Below are 15,173 nucleotides of genomic sequence, written 5' to 3'. Positions count from 1 at the left end.
CCAGCCACCACCGTCCCCATCACTGTCACCACTGCATACCCGTATGCTGGTCCAGGTGGGGAGCCCGGGGAGGGGCTGGAGGGTCCCAGGCTGGACAAGATTTGCAAAGCAGTGAGTTTGACCTCACTTATTTTCCACTTGCTGCTGCAAAAGAGAGCAACAGCCCTAATGCCAGCAGGGCTGGGCAGGTCACCCAGCGCCAGGCAGAACATCAAGCCACCATTTCTGTCCCAGCTCATCCTCGCTGGAGGAAGGGCAGGACCAGCTCGGGAAGGCAGAGGTGGTTGGCACCACCTGAGGGGTCCCCACTGCTCCCCATCACACCCCTCATTGGACGGGGTGCTCGCTGGGGAAGGGAAAAGCAACGCACATCCTCCGGTGATGTAACACTTTGCAAACCTCATCTGGCCTTTCCCACCGCAGGGGACCAGACCGGCCGCCTCCGGAGACGGGCTGCTGTCCTCCAGCGACCAGCTGGGGACGGACCCACCAGTCCATTTGCCACCAGATGGCACCAAATAAACTGGCCTTGAGGGGACACGTTGGGCTGCTCCGGGCCACCGCCACCCCCAAATCAGACCCCGTCCCCCATCACCCCGTTCCTCTGCCCCCCACCTCAGCCAGCAGCAGCCGGAGCTGCCTGTGCTGCCCATGGGGCGATGCAGCCAGCTCAGGCAGAGGGTTATTTGCATCAGGTATTGTTTTATTTGGTTTTAGCAGCATCTGATAAGGCACCCTCCCACTGCGTGTTTATATGCTGTTGGAAAATTAAATGATTAAAATTGGGTGTTTGCATTTCAGTGGAAACTATTAGATGGTAATGAGTCTGGCCAGGTCTCGGCAGCCTTTTGTGTCAACACAGGCTCAGCCTTTGCCGGTCTGCACCTCCGAGAGCAGCGTCGGTCACTCCTAATAATGTCAAAGAAGTGCTTTTAAATATTAAGGACCTAGTTCTTTTATTTGCATTTTTTTAGGGGTATTTAATTTACGTAGCAGTTCTTATTGAGGTGGCAGAGCAACAGCAGCGGTTCTTTCATTGGCTTCATATCTCATTATGAGAAGTTATGGAAAGAGCAGCTAATATGATCTGCTGCCTCGTTAAGAAATGATAATGACGTAGGGTTACTAAAATTAGCAACATAAATGGTTCACCCTCCTCCCACCCCAGTACAAAGTGCGGTACAGCCCTCCCCCTCCCACCCCCAGCCCTCTTTGGCCCCTTTGGGGCCATTTTCAGTCCCTCCTTTCACCATCACCCACACGTCAGGTGTTGCGGTAAGGAGGATTTTGGATGGTCCAGGGGCGCGAGGCTGGATCTTTGATCCCAAGAGATTGTCACGGCTGCCTTCCCTGTGCTCCTGGATTTCCTCCTGCTTCCTTCGCCCCTCCTGCCCTCTCTGTTTCATCACTAAAAGCATTAAAATGATGAAGTTTGGGTCAAAATTCCCCTTGGTAAAGGGGCTGGGGCTTTCTAGTATGGAGAATTTTATATATATATTTATTTTTTTATATATATATATAAAAGAAGACCCCAGGTGAGGGTCTGGGGGTCCATAGCTGGCCCCAGGGGTAGCCCCATCCCTGGGCATGGCTGGGAGGGATGCTGTGCTGAGTGTTTTGTGCTCAGGGAGATGTGTGTCCATCACAGGTTGCTCCTGTTCCCAGGGTCCACCAGCATCCCCTCTGCTCTGCTCTGGTTTGGTACCAAGATTACAATACCCGGCATCCTGGTAGCACCAAACCACCAAAACCATGAACTCAGTGAAGACCAAAAACCTCATCTGAAGCAGAATTAAGGTTATTTTGCAGAGCCACGTGCTGCCTGCTGGACACCCACTGCCCACCCTGGCCCTTTCTTGGTGTCCCAGGCAGGAGAGGCAGGAGGTGGGTGAGCAGGCAGGATGCAGCTGGGGATGGGGACAGGCAGCACTGCCTGCCATGCTGGGGCTGGCAGAGCCTCCTGTGCAGGCAGGGCTTGAAGGAGCATCACTGCACACATGTGTCAGGGCATGTGTTTGCACACGTGTGTGTGTGTGCACAATCCCAGCATTACAATATCTCCTTTGAGCTTTCTACCTTCTTCTAGTCCCAGGTCCCATGTGGAGCTGGCCGGGGAGCAGCGTGACCCTTGGCATACCACCTGCACCCCATCCTGGCTGCACCCCCACTTCCCAAAGCCTTTAGCCAGCAGTTTTCCAGCTCAGCAGCATCCAAGGAGCAGGCGAGAGGGCTCGTGCCCACACTGGGCATCCCCCTGCGCACAGCTCGGGGGGGCCCAGGTCCCTGATGGGAGCAGATAAGGGGGTGCCGGGAGCTCGGCGGTGACCAGGCTGGGCAGTGCCAGGCTGGGGTGTCCCCCCCCGCCCCATGCTGCTCCTCGCATCCAGCCCTCTGCGTGGGGAGGGGGAGCGGAGGGTGGAGTCTCCCGTATTACCAGATCCAGGAGCTGTGACATTCAGTCTCGCAGAGAGACAGCGCCCATCGGTGCTGGGCAGGGACGGCGAGGAAGGGGAAACGGGGTGGGGGGGGGAGGGGGAGGAACACAGCCAGAGTTGAGTGGGCACGGGGAGTGGGTCAGGGCCACCCCAGTGGGACCGAGCACCTGCCACGGGAAAGGGTCCCGGAGGGAGCCAGGAGCGTCAGGATACGGCCGGGAAGAGTTAGGGGGAGCAGGGTGCTGGGTCACCCCTTGGAGCCGGGGTCCTGATGCGGCCCCCAACTCGCAGAGCCATGCAGGAGGAGCTGGGCCATCCCCAACCCCTCTGGGACTGAGCTGGGACACCCGTGGACTGGGCAGCACAGAGTTGGCTCCAGCCATGGGGTGCCTGTGGCAGCTCCCCTGCGCCTGCACGCTGCCGGTCCTGCTGCTCACACTCCTGATGCTTCGGGTAAGTGTCCCTGGGGATGACAGGACCAGGGAGGGGAGAGGGTGGGCACTGAGTGTGGCAGTCTCCTGCCTGTGACAGCCGCTTGGGGGTCCGGCCAGCCCTGGGGAGCAGCCTGCCTGCAGTCCTGGCCACGGCTCAGGTCTCTCCCATGCCTGTCATCCCTTGTGCTGCCCGACCCAAGGGTGACACCAAGCCACAGCCCTGCGAGCCCCCAGCACCGCTGCACCCACTCAGGTGCTTCTGGGGGAGGATTTGCTGAAATGCAGCACACGGACGGGCAGGGTGGGAGGTGGGCAATGCCAGGACCCCGCTGTGCTCCCCGGGGCTGGGACTGCGCTCAGAACCTGGCCAGGGCAGCCGGCAAAACTCCTGTGGGGTTCAGCTCCAGGGGCTGCTCCAGGGCATCCCCAGGGAGTGTGACCCCGCTCTGCCCTGCCTCAGGGATAGACCCCACCATCCTCACGTGGGTCCTGGTGCGGGCTTTGCTCACGTCGTCCTACGTGCCTCAAAGGAGCCCCAAACCCCAAGGGCCTGGGGGAGCATCCACAGGCAGGAAGGCTGGGATGGCTGGAGGGTGCTGGGGGCAAGGACCATGCATGTGGTGCCCCCCAGCCCCAGGCAGACCCACCGGAATGGCTGAAATGGGGGGGGACACGGAGCAGTTGTGCTGCCAGGGCAATGCGCGATGAGTCTGGCAGCCACGTCAGCAAACCCATCCTGAACTTGTCAAATTGCTTCGGTGGCAACTGCCAGGGATGGATGTCTCCGGCGGGAGAGGGTTTCAGCTCGGCATTTCTCTGCAAAGCCGTTGGGATCTCTCCCAGCGCTGCTTCGCTCCACAAGTTCTTTAGCTGACATGGAGGTTTTGAGTAAGGGAAAGGAAAAGAAAATGAAAAGAAAGGGAAGGGGGGAAAGGAAGGGAGGAAAAGAAAGGGGGGAAAAAGGGAAAAAAGAAAACAAGAAGGGAAGGGAAGGGAAGGGAAGGGAAGGGAAGGGAAGGGAAGGGAAGGGAAGGGAAGGGAAGGGAAGGGAAGGGAAGGGAAGGGATGGGGGAAGGGGGGAAGGGAGGAAGGGAGGAAGGAAGGGAGGAAGGAAGGAAAAGAGAGAGAGAGAGAAAGAAAGAAAGAAAGAAAGAAAGAAAGAAAGAAAGAAAGAAAGAAAGAAAGAAAGAAAGAAAGAAAGAGAGAGAGAGAGAAAGAAAGAAAGAAAGAAAGAAAGAAAGAAAGAAAGAAAGAAAGAAAGAAAGAAAGAAAGAAAGAAAGAAAGAAAGAAAGAAAGAAAGAAAGAAAGAAAGAGAAAGAAAGAAAGAAAGAAAGAAAGAAAGAAAGAAAGAAAGAAAGAAAGAAAGAAAGAAAGAAAGAAAGAAAGAAAAGCAAGCAGGGCAGGGGAGTGCTGGAGGCTTTGAGGGCTTTATGAGTGATGGCATCAGGCTCCTTCCCAGATGGGGAAACTGAGGCACAGCAAGGAGTTGCCTGCCCTGAAGCAAGCTCTGAAGGGAGCACTGCACATTACCCTCTCTGGTGCTCCAGCTGCCAGGCTGCATTGCCATAAATAATAAAAACCTGCAGCTTTGCAGCTTAAAGGGGCTGAGGCACCTCTGCCCAGTCCAGGTCCTTCATCATTATGATGTAGTGTGCTTTCTCGGTGCTGTGCCCAGCAGCCATCACCAAAATGCACTTTGCAGACTGGGAATTCCCTTGTAAATCTTGTGTTCAGCAGGAAAAGGAAACAAAATCTCCTGGGGGAGGTGAAGGAACCCCAGAGGAGTGGCTGCATGGTGACCAGGACAGGGCAGGGAAGGACAGAGCTCAGTCAAGCAATGCTTTAATGCCCCAGACTTCCCTCCAGTCTGGGTCCACTTGCCCATCCTCATCCCTCTATTTGTCCAGCTTTTATATCTCTGTTCACACACCTAAAACCATCAGCAGCCCAGTCCCATGTCCTGGCCCAAAAACACTGTGCCAGACATGTCCTGGTATGATGGGAATGGATGTGTGGGAATGGGCACAGATGTGTGGGAATGGGCATGCAAAATTCAGTTCAGCCTCAATCTCCTGGCTCTCCAGTTAAAAGCCAAAGGGGCAAACGCCAAAAGTGGGGTTTCCTGGGCAACCCTATCCCAGGACACTAAGCCACCACGTCCCCTGCATTTTTGGGAGGCGCAGGGCGTGCTCCTTGCTGTCTCAGCACTTCTGTGAGCAAACCCAAAAGCTTTAAGGAGGTCGGCGTGCCCATTTTGCAGCATCTCCCCAAAAAGCTGGGGAACAAGAGAAGGATGAACTCCGACGGCCATCACCAATACCTCTGATTAAAATACACCAGCCTGTACGTGAGCAAAACCTATGTGAGCAAAACCCAGCCAGCAAGAGAAGGATTAGACATGCCTGAATAGGTGGGTTTTTTCAAATGTCTAATTACATGGCTTCCTTTGAATGTGCTCGCCTCTGCCCTGCTGATGGGGTCGGACTCTCCGTCTTTAAGTTCAGCTCTTCTGCATGGAGCTTACGTCTTGGCGGAGCGGTGCCCTTAAGCATCACACTCTTTCAGAGGGAATTAGGAATAATTGCAGTGGTTCTTTATGGTGTTTACAAGGCAAACAGTAGAAAGCTAAAGAAATGTCAGGGCCCAAAAGCACGGTTACGTAGATAGGCTCTCCTGGGGCTGGCTGCAGCAGAAATAGTGAATATTGGTTGGTACCCTGCCTGCTCAGGTCTTTTAATGCCTGGCATCCTACTGTCTGCCCTTTTCCTCCTCCCAAGGTGCGAGCGACACATCCCGACTGCTCCGTTGTCCTCTATTTCCAAGAGCAAGAAGCTGAATGTCTGGAGATTATCAGGAGTGAAAGCCAAATGTCAGCCCCCCCCAGATCCCTGGGGCAGCAAGGTGAGTGCGAGCCGCCCACCGTGCACGGGGCTCATCTCCCGTGGGAGGAGGGGGAGGATTTGCTAAGGGGGTCTTTGGAGGATGATCCGTGGTAGGGGACTTGCAGTGTGCACATAGATGCAGAAGAGCAGGTATTTTCAGGAAAATGGAGAGCAGCACCGAGGAGAAGGCTAAGAAGCATCCCTGGGGAGCCCCAGAATTGCTGCTGTGGGGAGGGAGGGGGGCTGAGATTTCACCCGGGGGGTACAGGTGGGCTCAGAGATGCAAACAGCTGCAGGGGCTGAGTCCCTCCAGATTTATGGCATATGGCAATGAAACAATGGCAGAGTCTCGTGCCCCACTCCCATCCCACCTGCACCGATGTGCCGGGGCTGGGCAGGGCTGCAGGCACGGGCAATGCAGAGCCCTGGCCATCAGCACGAGTGTCGCACAGTGCGTGTCACCACTTCACACCTTCTTGCCTCTCTAATTCAGTTAGTTTTAGTGCTAAACATGTTTTAGGCAACTTAATTTCTACATATCCGCGACTTTTAAACCAATTAACTAATTGAAAAACAGTTTTAAAGTGCTGGTTTTGTACATTTTTTTTTTAATTGCATTTCAATTTCCATCCAAAAGCAGCTTGGCTCAAATTCTGGGTAAAAATTATCACCTAGTGAATAAGAAATGCGTCATTCAATGGGTTTCATCTAATACAGATGTAAAAATGAAGCATCTCAATAAATGCATGTTAAGGTGCATAATTGCTTAAGTAACTGTGCAGAGATATAACATATCATCCAGCTTAGCCAAGTTGATTGGAAAAGGTCCATTTTGCAGCCCAGATCATGCCAGCTAGGGGGAAGGAATCTCACTGTAGGAAAATAACCAAGAAGCATGAATGCATAATTAAAATCAGTATTTAATCCCAGGTTTCCTGCTTGACTGCTGCCTCCGCTGCCCACCTGAACTGAATTTATCCCTTCCCCCTTGTTTGCTTGTGCCAGCATGGGGAGGGTCCTGAGGAGAGCATGGCACGAAGTGACGATGGAGGGGAAGGCTCGGATGCTTGGGATGTGGTGGCAATATAGCATGAAGGAACAGGACAGGGACGTCAGGTTTCAGCATCCTGCTGGGGAACCCACCGTGGGGCCCTAAAACTGGTTAGGGATCCTGTTTGCAGTGCTTTCACTTCAAACTCTGCTCCGGTGCTCGCAGCATTTACTGCTCTGAAATAGTTGGGAAGAAATAACTGGCTGGTGAGGCTCAAATGATCCTTTTGGAGGTCTCCAGATACAGTTAGAGCAGCAAGAAATAGGGAGGCAGCCCTGGCAGGTCTGTGTGTAATTAACCAGTAGAAATGCTGAGCAGGAACTTCCCATCTAACTGCATTTTGAGGGGGAAAAAAATGCTCTTTTCGGCCATGTGAAGGAGAACGTCACAAGGATAATGCTGGTCTCAGGGATGTTTCAGCCCTCCACTGGGAAAACTGGAATAAAGCAGGTTGCTTTGGGTCAATCCAAACCAAACACCTCAGGCTGCCGGGCTACACTGGCTGGGAGCTCAGGGACAGGGGACGGCATGAGGATGTGGTGGCCCTGGGGACCAACAGTGCGGGGATGCTGAAGGCACAGCTCCTTCCCATGAGCTTTGCAATGAGACACATTGCCAGTTCCTTTGCTCACATTTTTTTGCCTTGTCCCCCCAGAAGTTGCCTCCATCACCTCTTCTCCATAGGAGAGTTGTTCCAATTTTGCCCAGCTGTAAGAAATGTGATTTTTTTAGATGCTACAGCAGCCCGGGAGAGGGAATCGGTGTGGGAAGGGGGACTTAAACCTTTTCTCCCCATCCAAATGGAGGGCTGACTTTATTCCCTGGGAATGCACTGCAGAGCTGCGTGAATCCCAGCTCGATCCCTGTGCCATGGGCTGCTCCTCTGTCTCCCGACCAAGCACCCACAGTGCTCACTGTGCTGGAAGAGCTCGTTCATACAGTGAGAGATGCATTTATATGCAGCGGGATGGCTCTGCCATACAGACACATCCAGATGTTTTGCTCAGACCCCAAGAAACGAAGCAACTGCTCTCAGCGACGGTCCCAATAGCTGTGCTCAGTTCACCTGTCCTCCAGAGCAAAAATTAAGACGTACCTTGGCGTTGTAATGACAGCCCTGCAAATCCCTCCAAGCCTGGCCAGATACCTACAGGACCACTTTGCTGAAATCAGAGAAAACTAATTAGACTTGTCTGAGTCCACATTCCCTGGCTGGGAATAGATGTGGCTCCAGGTTAATAATGTATATCTACAAGGTTAATAATGTACATGTGCAAGGAGGAGAGCTGTCCTGGAAGTGTGATGTCTGTGTCTCATCCTGGTGTGCTGGAGCACTAATTCTTCGAGGCCCCGCGTCTGCTTGGCCGTGCTTGTTTCCAAGGCAATCGGAGAGTCATTTAAAGATGAACTTAGCGCTAGAGAGAGAAGCAAAATATGTTTAAGCTAATTGCTCTCCAGCAAGTCTTGTGGTGCTTTCTCCTGTCCTCCTCCTTTGGCCTGGAGAGATGTCCCGAGCTGAGCCACCACAGCTGCTGGGTGCAGAAATCCAGCATAAATCTGCATTATTTCAGATGCCACCAGGAAAGTCCCAGCCTTTCCCACACCCTCGGCCCCCAGGGTCTCCCCACAGGAGCTCTAGGTCTGATGTAGCCCCAGGAAATACCAGGTCCCATCTCACCATGGGGCTAAAAGGAGATCTCAGCACTGGGGGAGGTCATTCCCAGAACTGGAGCCGGGATGCTCCTAATTCCTGAGGGGGTACGGCATGGCCCTGTAGATCGGGTGACGGCTGGCCGCTCTCCGTTCTCCCGTTACATCTGCGCAGCCGTGCCTGCTCTGGGCTGTGCCTGGGGACCAGGGGGCTGCGTGTGTCCCCCCAGCACGTCCCTTCCCAGGGGCACTAATTGTCCCATCCCTCCCCAGGCTGCCCGACTGAGTGGGATGGAGTGAGCTGCTGGTCAGCCGTGCCCATCGGCCAGTCCCGAGCTGTCACCTGCCCTGACATCCTCGTCTTCAAGAAGTCCAAAGGTGCATGTTCTGAATCCAGCCCGGACCACTCATCCCCTGGGACCCTGCCTGCCTGGGATCCTTGTGCTACCCCAACTCTTCCCCTCTGGTCGCACAGCTCCTGCTCCATCCAAAAGCTTGGCATATATTGCAATCCAAGCAGGGGACAGGCAAAAGCAGAGATGCAGGGTGCTTCCACGCCAGAAAAGCCCCCAGACCCTTTCATCACCCAGTAGCAAGCATCCTCTGTGGGTAGAGCACTTGGGCACCTCATCTTCCAACTGGGTGACGCCGGGACATTCCCTAGCTGCTCAGTGCCCTCCTTTCCCCACCTGAACACTGGCATAATGCTCCTGACCTGCTTGATACCACTCCCAGCCACGCAGATGAAAAACGCAGCATAAAGTCATTATTATTTCAAGGCCAGGCACTCTACTGGGGTGGGCACTGCTGCCGGGGGAGCCGCTGCCTCCATCCATCTCGGAGGCAGCAGAGTGTGAAGGAGAGCACCCAACCGGCCCCCACGGCATCCGAGTGCTTCCTCAGCTGGGTATAATTGAAAAGGCGATGGAGAGTTGGTAAATGCTTGCTTTAGGGTAGAAACAGCTCAGGAAAGGCTTGATGAAGCTCTCGCAGGATGAGAAAGCCCCTTTTTAGCCTTAATTCCCTCCCACTGTGTTTGCTTTCACAGCCTGCCCTGAGATGTCCTGGTACCTCCAGGTACAGCACTGGAGGGCAGGGATGTGATCTGGATGGGAGGGTTGGGGCAGCCAGGCCATTCGGGTACCATGCTGCTGTCACAGCCGGGATGCCTGTGCTGTGATTTAGGCACCGTCCCGGAAAGCAGGGTGCCATCCGCAGGCTGGACATTTTGGGGGTGCTGATACAGAGGCAATGCTCGTGGCTCTCGTGAGGTCCCTTCTTGTTGCTGCAGCGCTGATCTGGAGGAACTGCACTGAGTCAGGATGGAGCTTCCCCAGCCCCACCTACTACAATGCCTGCGAGCTGGAGGCCATCGGCAGCAATAATGACACCGAAGCCAAGGCAAGTGGGTCCCCCAGGGGCTGTGGGGCACCCTCCCTAGCATCATCCTACCCCACGTTGACACACGTTGTTGGGCAATGAAACATGAGGATGCTCTCGGGGATCTCTCGTTGGCTTTGCCCTTATTGCTGGGCTGCCCGGAGAGATTTGAGCTTGGCTGGGCACAAGCCCAGCCTGGGCAAGGGCTGGGCTGTCACCCTGCCACCTCCCTGCCCATCACAGACCAGCACCTCCCAGCCCACACGGCCTCACTGCGCTGGTGCTTTCCCTTCCAGAAAGGCTATTTTGTCACCATGAAAGTGCTTTACACCTGCGGCTACTCCACATCCCTGGCAGCCCTGTTCTTGGCCATTGGCATCTTCTCCTGCTTCAGGTAGGGCTCGGCACTGGCCGCTCCATGGGCTGCAGCTGGAGGAGAACAGGGTAAATCATCACCAGGGGATGGCTGCTCTCCGTTTCTCCCCTCCCAGAGCAGCCAGGCTCCATCCCTGCCAATACAGATAACCAGGGAGTCATGAAACGAACTGCAGCATTACCCTGTCCTGCTGACAGGTTGGATGGGGCTTTGGGCAACCTGTCTAGTGGAGGGTGTCCCTGCCCATGGCAGGGGGGTTGGAACTAGATGATCTTTGAGGTCCCTTCCAACCCAAACCATTCTATGATTCTATGATTCTATGACACACAGACTTTAAACCCTCAGGTTGCCCTTTCAAGCTTTGTTTTTGCAGACCTCACTGTGCTGCAGAATTATGCTCTCCAGAGGTGGCTGGAGGATGTTCCCCAGCACACCTTGTCTCCAGGCAGCAGCCTCGAGCACGGCACAACCCTGTCCTTCATGATTTCAGAGCAGGAAAACCTTCTCCAGGGGTTTGTGCTTGACCACCACCAACACATGGTCCCACGGGCTGGTGTGCAGCCAGGGAAGCGGCTCCCAAAGGAGAAGCTTCTCTGCCCATCTCCTTTCTGTGCTCCTCCCTGGGCACAGAACATCTCTTCCTCCTGTAGGAAGCTGCATTGCACCAGGAACTCCATCCACATCCACTTCTTCACCTCCTTCATACTGCGCGGGGCCGCCGTGTTCATCAAGGATGCCGTCCTCTTCTCGGACGAGTCCATTGACCACTGCACGATGTCAACGGTAAGGTGCTGAGCCCCAGCACGGTGCAGGGCAGGGCACCATGTGCTGATCTGGAGGGGTCTGGCTGCATTTGCAGCAGATTTAGCACTGCAAAGAGGAGGGAGAGAGAGGCTGTGAACCTGGGGAGGAAAGCGTGGCTTGGGTGGACTTCAGGAGGTTCATGACAGCATCTCTGCATGGGCTCTGTCTGCAGAGAACACATTCTGCCCTCAAAGCTCTCCCTGGTGTCAGAGAGAGTCTCCCAGCAGGGCTAAAGCTGTGCACAACCCCAGTAACACCATGTACAATCAAACAGACCTTGCACCGCTGGATGCGCAGAATTGGGATTGTCAATAGAAACAGAAACCCCTGTGTGCAGCCCAGCTACAACACGGTGGATGCCAACAGACATAGATTTCTAAAGGTCCTACAATAACAGCCTGTCTCATCTGCCCATGCTGCGCAGGCAGAGCAGAAAATGCTGCAGGCGACGTGCAGAACCGGTGCAGCATCCCAGGGGCTGCACTGAAAGGCCATCAAAGGTCTCCTCGAGTGGATGGACAGGGAGGTGGACCATCCCCTGTGCCCCCAGGACAGGGTCTGACACCAGCCAGCACTGCTGAGCTTTTCTCCCTCCTCATCCTCACAGGTGAACTGTAAAGCAGCCATCGCCTTCTTCCAGTACTCGGTCCTGGCCAACTTCTACTGGCTGCTGGTGGAGGGCATGTACCTGCAGACCCTGCTGCTGCTCACCTTCACTTCTGACAAGAGGTACATCTGGTGGTACATCCTCATCGGCTGGGGTGAGTGCGGGACCCCTCGGCACATCAACCCCCCTCCAGTGAGGTCCCATTGACACAGGCTGGGGATAGGCACTGCTTTCGGGGATTGCCTGGACTCGCTGCTCTGAGATCTGCCTGGCCAAAGGTCCACAGGCACGGTGCTCACCAGGGCTGCTCTCGGCATGTCCCCCTGCCCCAGCATCTCTCTGCATGGCCTGGTGCTCGGTCAGCACCCACCAGCTCCTGCCAGTCCCTGAAGCTGGTCGGGCAGCATGGCCTGATCCTTGCCCTCGTGGCATGTGTGCAGAATCACTCGAAGGGGAAAACGCTTGCTACCACCAACCAGAGAGCCTTTGCAGCATCTGCTGCTGACCCATCTTGAATGTGGTCAGGATGGGACAGAGATAGGTCCTCCCTTCTTCCTGCATCCACCTGGGGCTGGAATCACCGGTTCCGGGTGCCCAAGTTTGATGTAAGAGCACACAGGGGAGCAGGAGGGTGGGCAGGAGGTGACACGCAGACAGGCACATCACCTTCAGTGGGCACCTTTTTCTTTTGAAACCTGGAGAAGGGGGAAAGGCTGTCACCTTCCTGCCACCTCCAGAGCCCCAGACCTGATCCAGGTGCATGTTTTGGGGGACAAGGGATGGAGGGGAGGTACGGGGGCCTCCTCAGAGACCCAGGGTGACTCTGCACCCCTGCCTGGGTCCTGTCCTTGCAGGTGTCCCCATGCTGACAGTCTGCGTGTGGGTGGTCACCAGGCTGCAGTACGACAACCACGGGTAAGAGCAGCCACCCCCTTTCTCCAGGCCAGCTTGGCCACATGTGCCCCACACACGTCCCAGGGGACAAACCTCTTGCATGGGAGGCTTAGGAGGAGAGCAGTGGGGCAGCACTTTATTTTAATGCTATTTCTATTTTCTACTGGGGCCCCGTTGCAAGAAGTGCTGTGCAAATGGGGCAGGGGGATGGTGGGGCAAGACCCGGGCTAAGAGGGTGCAAGTGGGTAGCAGAGACTTTTCTCCTCTCCCATAGGTGCTGGGATGACTACACCAGTCTCTACTGGTGGGTAATCAAGGTGCCCATCCTCCTGGCCATATTTGTGAGTGTGTCCCCTGAGTATCCCCGCCCCAGAGCAGGGGGTCCCTCACGGACAGGGGGACCCAACCAGGGGTCTGTGCAGAGCCTGAAACCCAGCTTCCCATGGCAGGTGAACTTCCTCATCTTCCTCAACGTCACCAGGATGTTAGCACAGAAGATCCGGTCCCCAGACATCAGCAAAAACTACAAGCAGCAGTACATGTAAGGGCTAGCTCGGGCAAGGGGGAGCTCCTCATCCGGGTTTCTGGGGGCACCCAGGGCAGCAGGGACCCTTCCCTGGAGGAGTACAGAGGAGGACCATCCTTGGAGCCTCCAAGATCTGCCTTTTGTGGAAAACCTATTTTGGGTTAAGACCAAGCTCTTGGGAAGGTCTTTTCTCGCAGGGCAGCAGGACCATCACCTGCACCCAGGCCCCCGTTCATGCCACCACTCTCCACAGGAGGCTGACGAAGTCCACACTGCTCCTCATCCCTCTCTTTGGGGTGCACTATGTGGTGTTTGCGCTCTTCCCCGAGCACATCGGTGTGGACGCCCGGCTATACTTCGAGCTGGTCCTTGGCTCCTACCAGGTAGAGACTGGGGGAGATGGGTAGGCAAAATCCCCATGCACCCATCCTGTCCCATCCCAAGATACCCCGGGATGTGCTGCTGGGGCTTTGCACTCTTTTGGGAGAGGGCTGTGTCCCAGGCATGCCTTGAACACCAGGGACAAAGCACAAGGGTTGTGGTCTGGTGAAGAACTTGCACTGATCCCATACCCCTACTGCCCATGGGATGGGGTAAGACATGTGGGAGGATGCTAAATGCAGGCAGCAGATAAGCACAGAAGGGTCCAGCCCCTTTCCTCGGGTGAAATTTGCTCTTTCTGCCCTTTTCAGGGGTTCCTAGTGGCTCTGCTTTACTGCTTCCTGAATGGAGAGGTGAGTGTCCCCCCCAACACCAACCCCCTGGGCACCACAGCCACACATGTGGGCACACAGACACCCCCAAGGGTGCACCCCAATGAGGATTGCATGCACACAACCATGCAAGTGTGCACACATGGGCATGCAGGCGTGCATGGGGGTCCCCACCCTCTTGCACCCCAAATCCCTTGTTAAGCCCAGGGTGCAGCTCCTGCCCCTCTGCTGGGTGCTGGTGGGTGCCCCTCGGTGCCAGCACTGGTCTGTGGTGTCTGTTCAGGTCCAGGCTGAGATCAAGAGGAACTGGGGCAAGTGGCAGTCGTCCATGGAGAGCAACGTCTTCAACCTGGCGACCCAAGACTTCACAGCGTGACAAGGAGAGCGCTTGGGGGGAAATACTTCCCGGAGGATGGGGGGGGGGGGGCAGCTCCACAGCTACGGTCCCAGAAAAACAATAAAAAAGATTTTGTAGGTTCTGGGGCTGGCATCGTCAGAGAGTGGCGTGAATGGTCATTGGGAAAGGCTCTGCCTGCTCAGGTGCTGGTGGCTCTCATGGATCCCTGCAACGGTGTCTTGCCCGCCCAAAGCTCTCTGCACAGCTTGGTCGGTGTTTTAGGCAAAGGGAAGAGAGCTTCTACACCTTTTCTGCCCCAGGACTGAGTAGGAAACACAAATATCATTTCACAAAGGACATCTGGCATTTTTCATTTGGCACTGGAATGAAAACTGAGGCAGCTCCAGTACTGAAGGGATTTTTTTCCCCTCCTTCCTTGGCTTACAAAATAGTTTCCCTTATGGGAAGATGCCTGGACACAGACCATAGGAGCCATTCTGGGAGTGGAAGAAGCAAATGCAGAGACAGACAAAACCCCACAGCTATCTACGTGAGACCCCCAATGGTGTCATGACTCAGATACTCCCCTGATATCCAAAATGTTTCCCTTTCTCCTGTGCCAGTTGCTTCAGCTGCTCTCGGTGCCCAGGAAGACGGTCCATCACCCTTGCCATGCCAGCTCGGAGGGGCTCTGCAGCTCTCCCAGGGGCTTTGCACCAGAGGGATGGGAGGGTTTGCAAGCACTGGGGCTCACTCATCTTCACTGGGGACTCATTTGCCTGGGACTAGTGAGTTTTTTGCCAATAAAATCTTGTTCTGAAATCCAGTACTGCTTTTCAGAGGTTTGGTTTGCTCTACAAACCCAGATAACTTGGTACCAGGCTTGCTGGAGGGTGGAAATCCTGCCCATGTCTGTAATGCCTGGAAATATTCCCTGGGGGAGAAATACCTGCTTTTTCTCTGCCTGGTGAAGCAGCCGGGCTCTGGGCATGGCCACGGAGAGTAGATGGAGGAGGAAGGTGAGGAAGAGCACAAGATGGGTGCATCATGAGCTGTCCCAGAGGTGTTGGGGTGCCGTGTCCC

The 15,173-nt window shown here is 55.2% G+C and overlaps 1 protein-coding gene across 2 annotated transcripts; it reads left to right on the top strand.

The window, feature by feature from the left end:
• The first annotated feature begins 2,551 nt into the window (after positions 1-2,551).
• Positions 2,552-14,827, top strand: LOC129195527 (vasoactive intestinal polypeptide receptor 1-like). 2 transcript variants are annotated; one of them, XM_054801682.1, is made up of 13 exons: positions 2,552-2,888; positions 5,648-5,771; positions 8,727-8,831; positions 9,745-9,854; positions 10,130-10,227; positions 10,860-10,992; positions 11,621-11,774; positions 12,475-12,535; positions 12,789-12,855; positions 12,964-13,055; positions 13,294-13,423; positions 13,733-13,774; positions 14,037-14,827. In XM_054801682.1, the coding sequence occupies exons 1-13, from the start codon at positions 2,817-2,819 to the stop codon at positions 14,127-14,129; spliced, it is 1,281 nt and encodes a 426-aa protein (XP_054657657.1). In that variant the 5' UTR covers positions 2,552-2,816; the 3' UTR covers positions 14,130-14,827. The 2 variants fall into 2 exon arrangements, with proteins under 2 accessions (XP_054657657.1, XP_054657656.1); XM_054801681.1 differs by lacking the exon at positions 13,294-13,423 and having other exon boundaries at positions 2,702-2,888; positions 14,037-14,143.
• Positions 14,828-15,173: the final 346 nt, after the last annotated feature.

Source organism: Grus americana, chromosome 22 (genome assembly GCF_028858705.1).
Source record: "Grus americana isolate bGruAme1 chromosome 22, bGruAme1.mat, whole genome shotgun sequence".
Taxonomy (NCBI): domain Eukaryota; kingdom Metazoa; phylum Chordata; class Aves; order Gruiformes; family Gruidae; genus Grus; species Grus americana.
The sequence above is the reverse complement of the archived record's forward strand: the minus strand, read 5'-3'. Positions and strand labels throughout refer to the sequence as shown.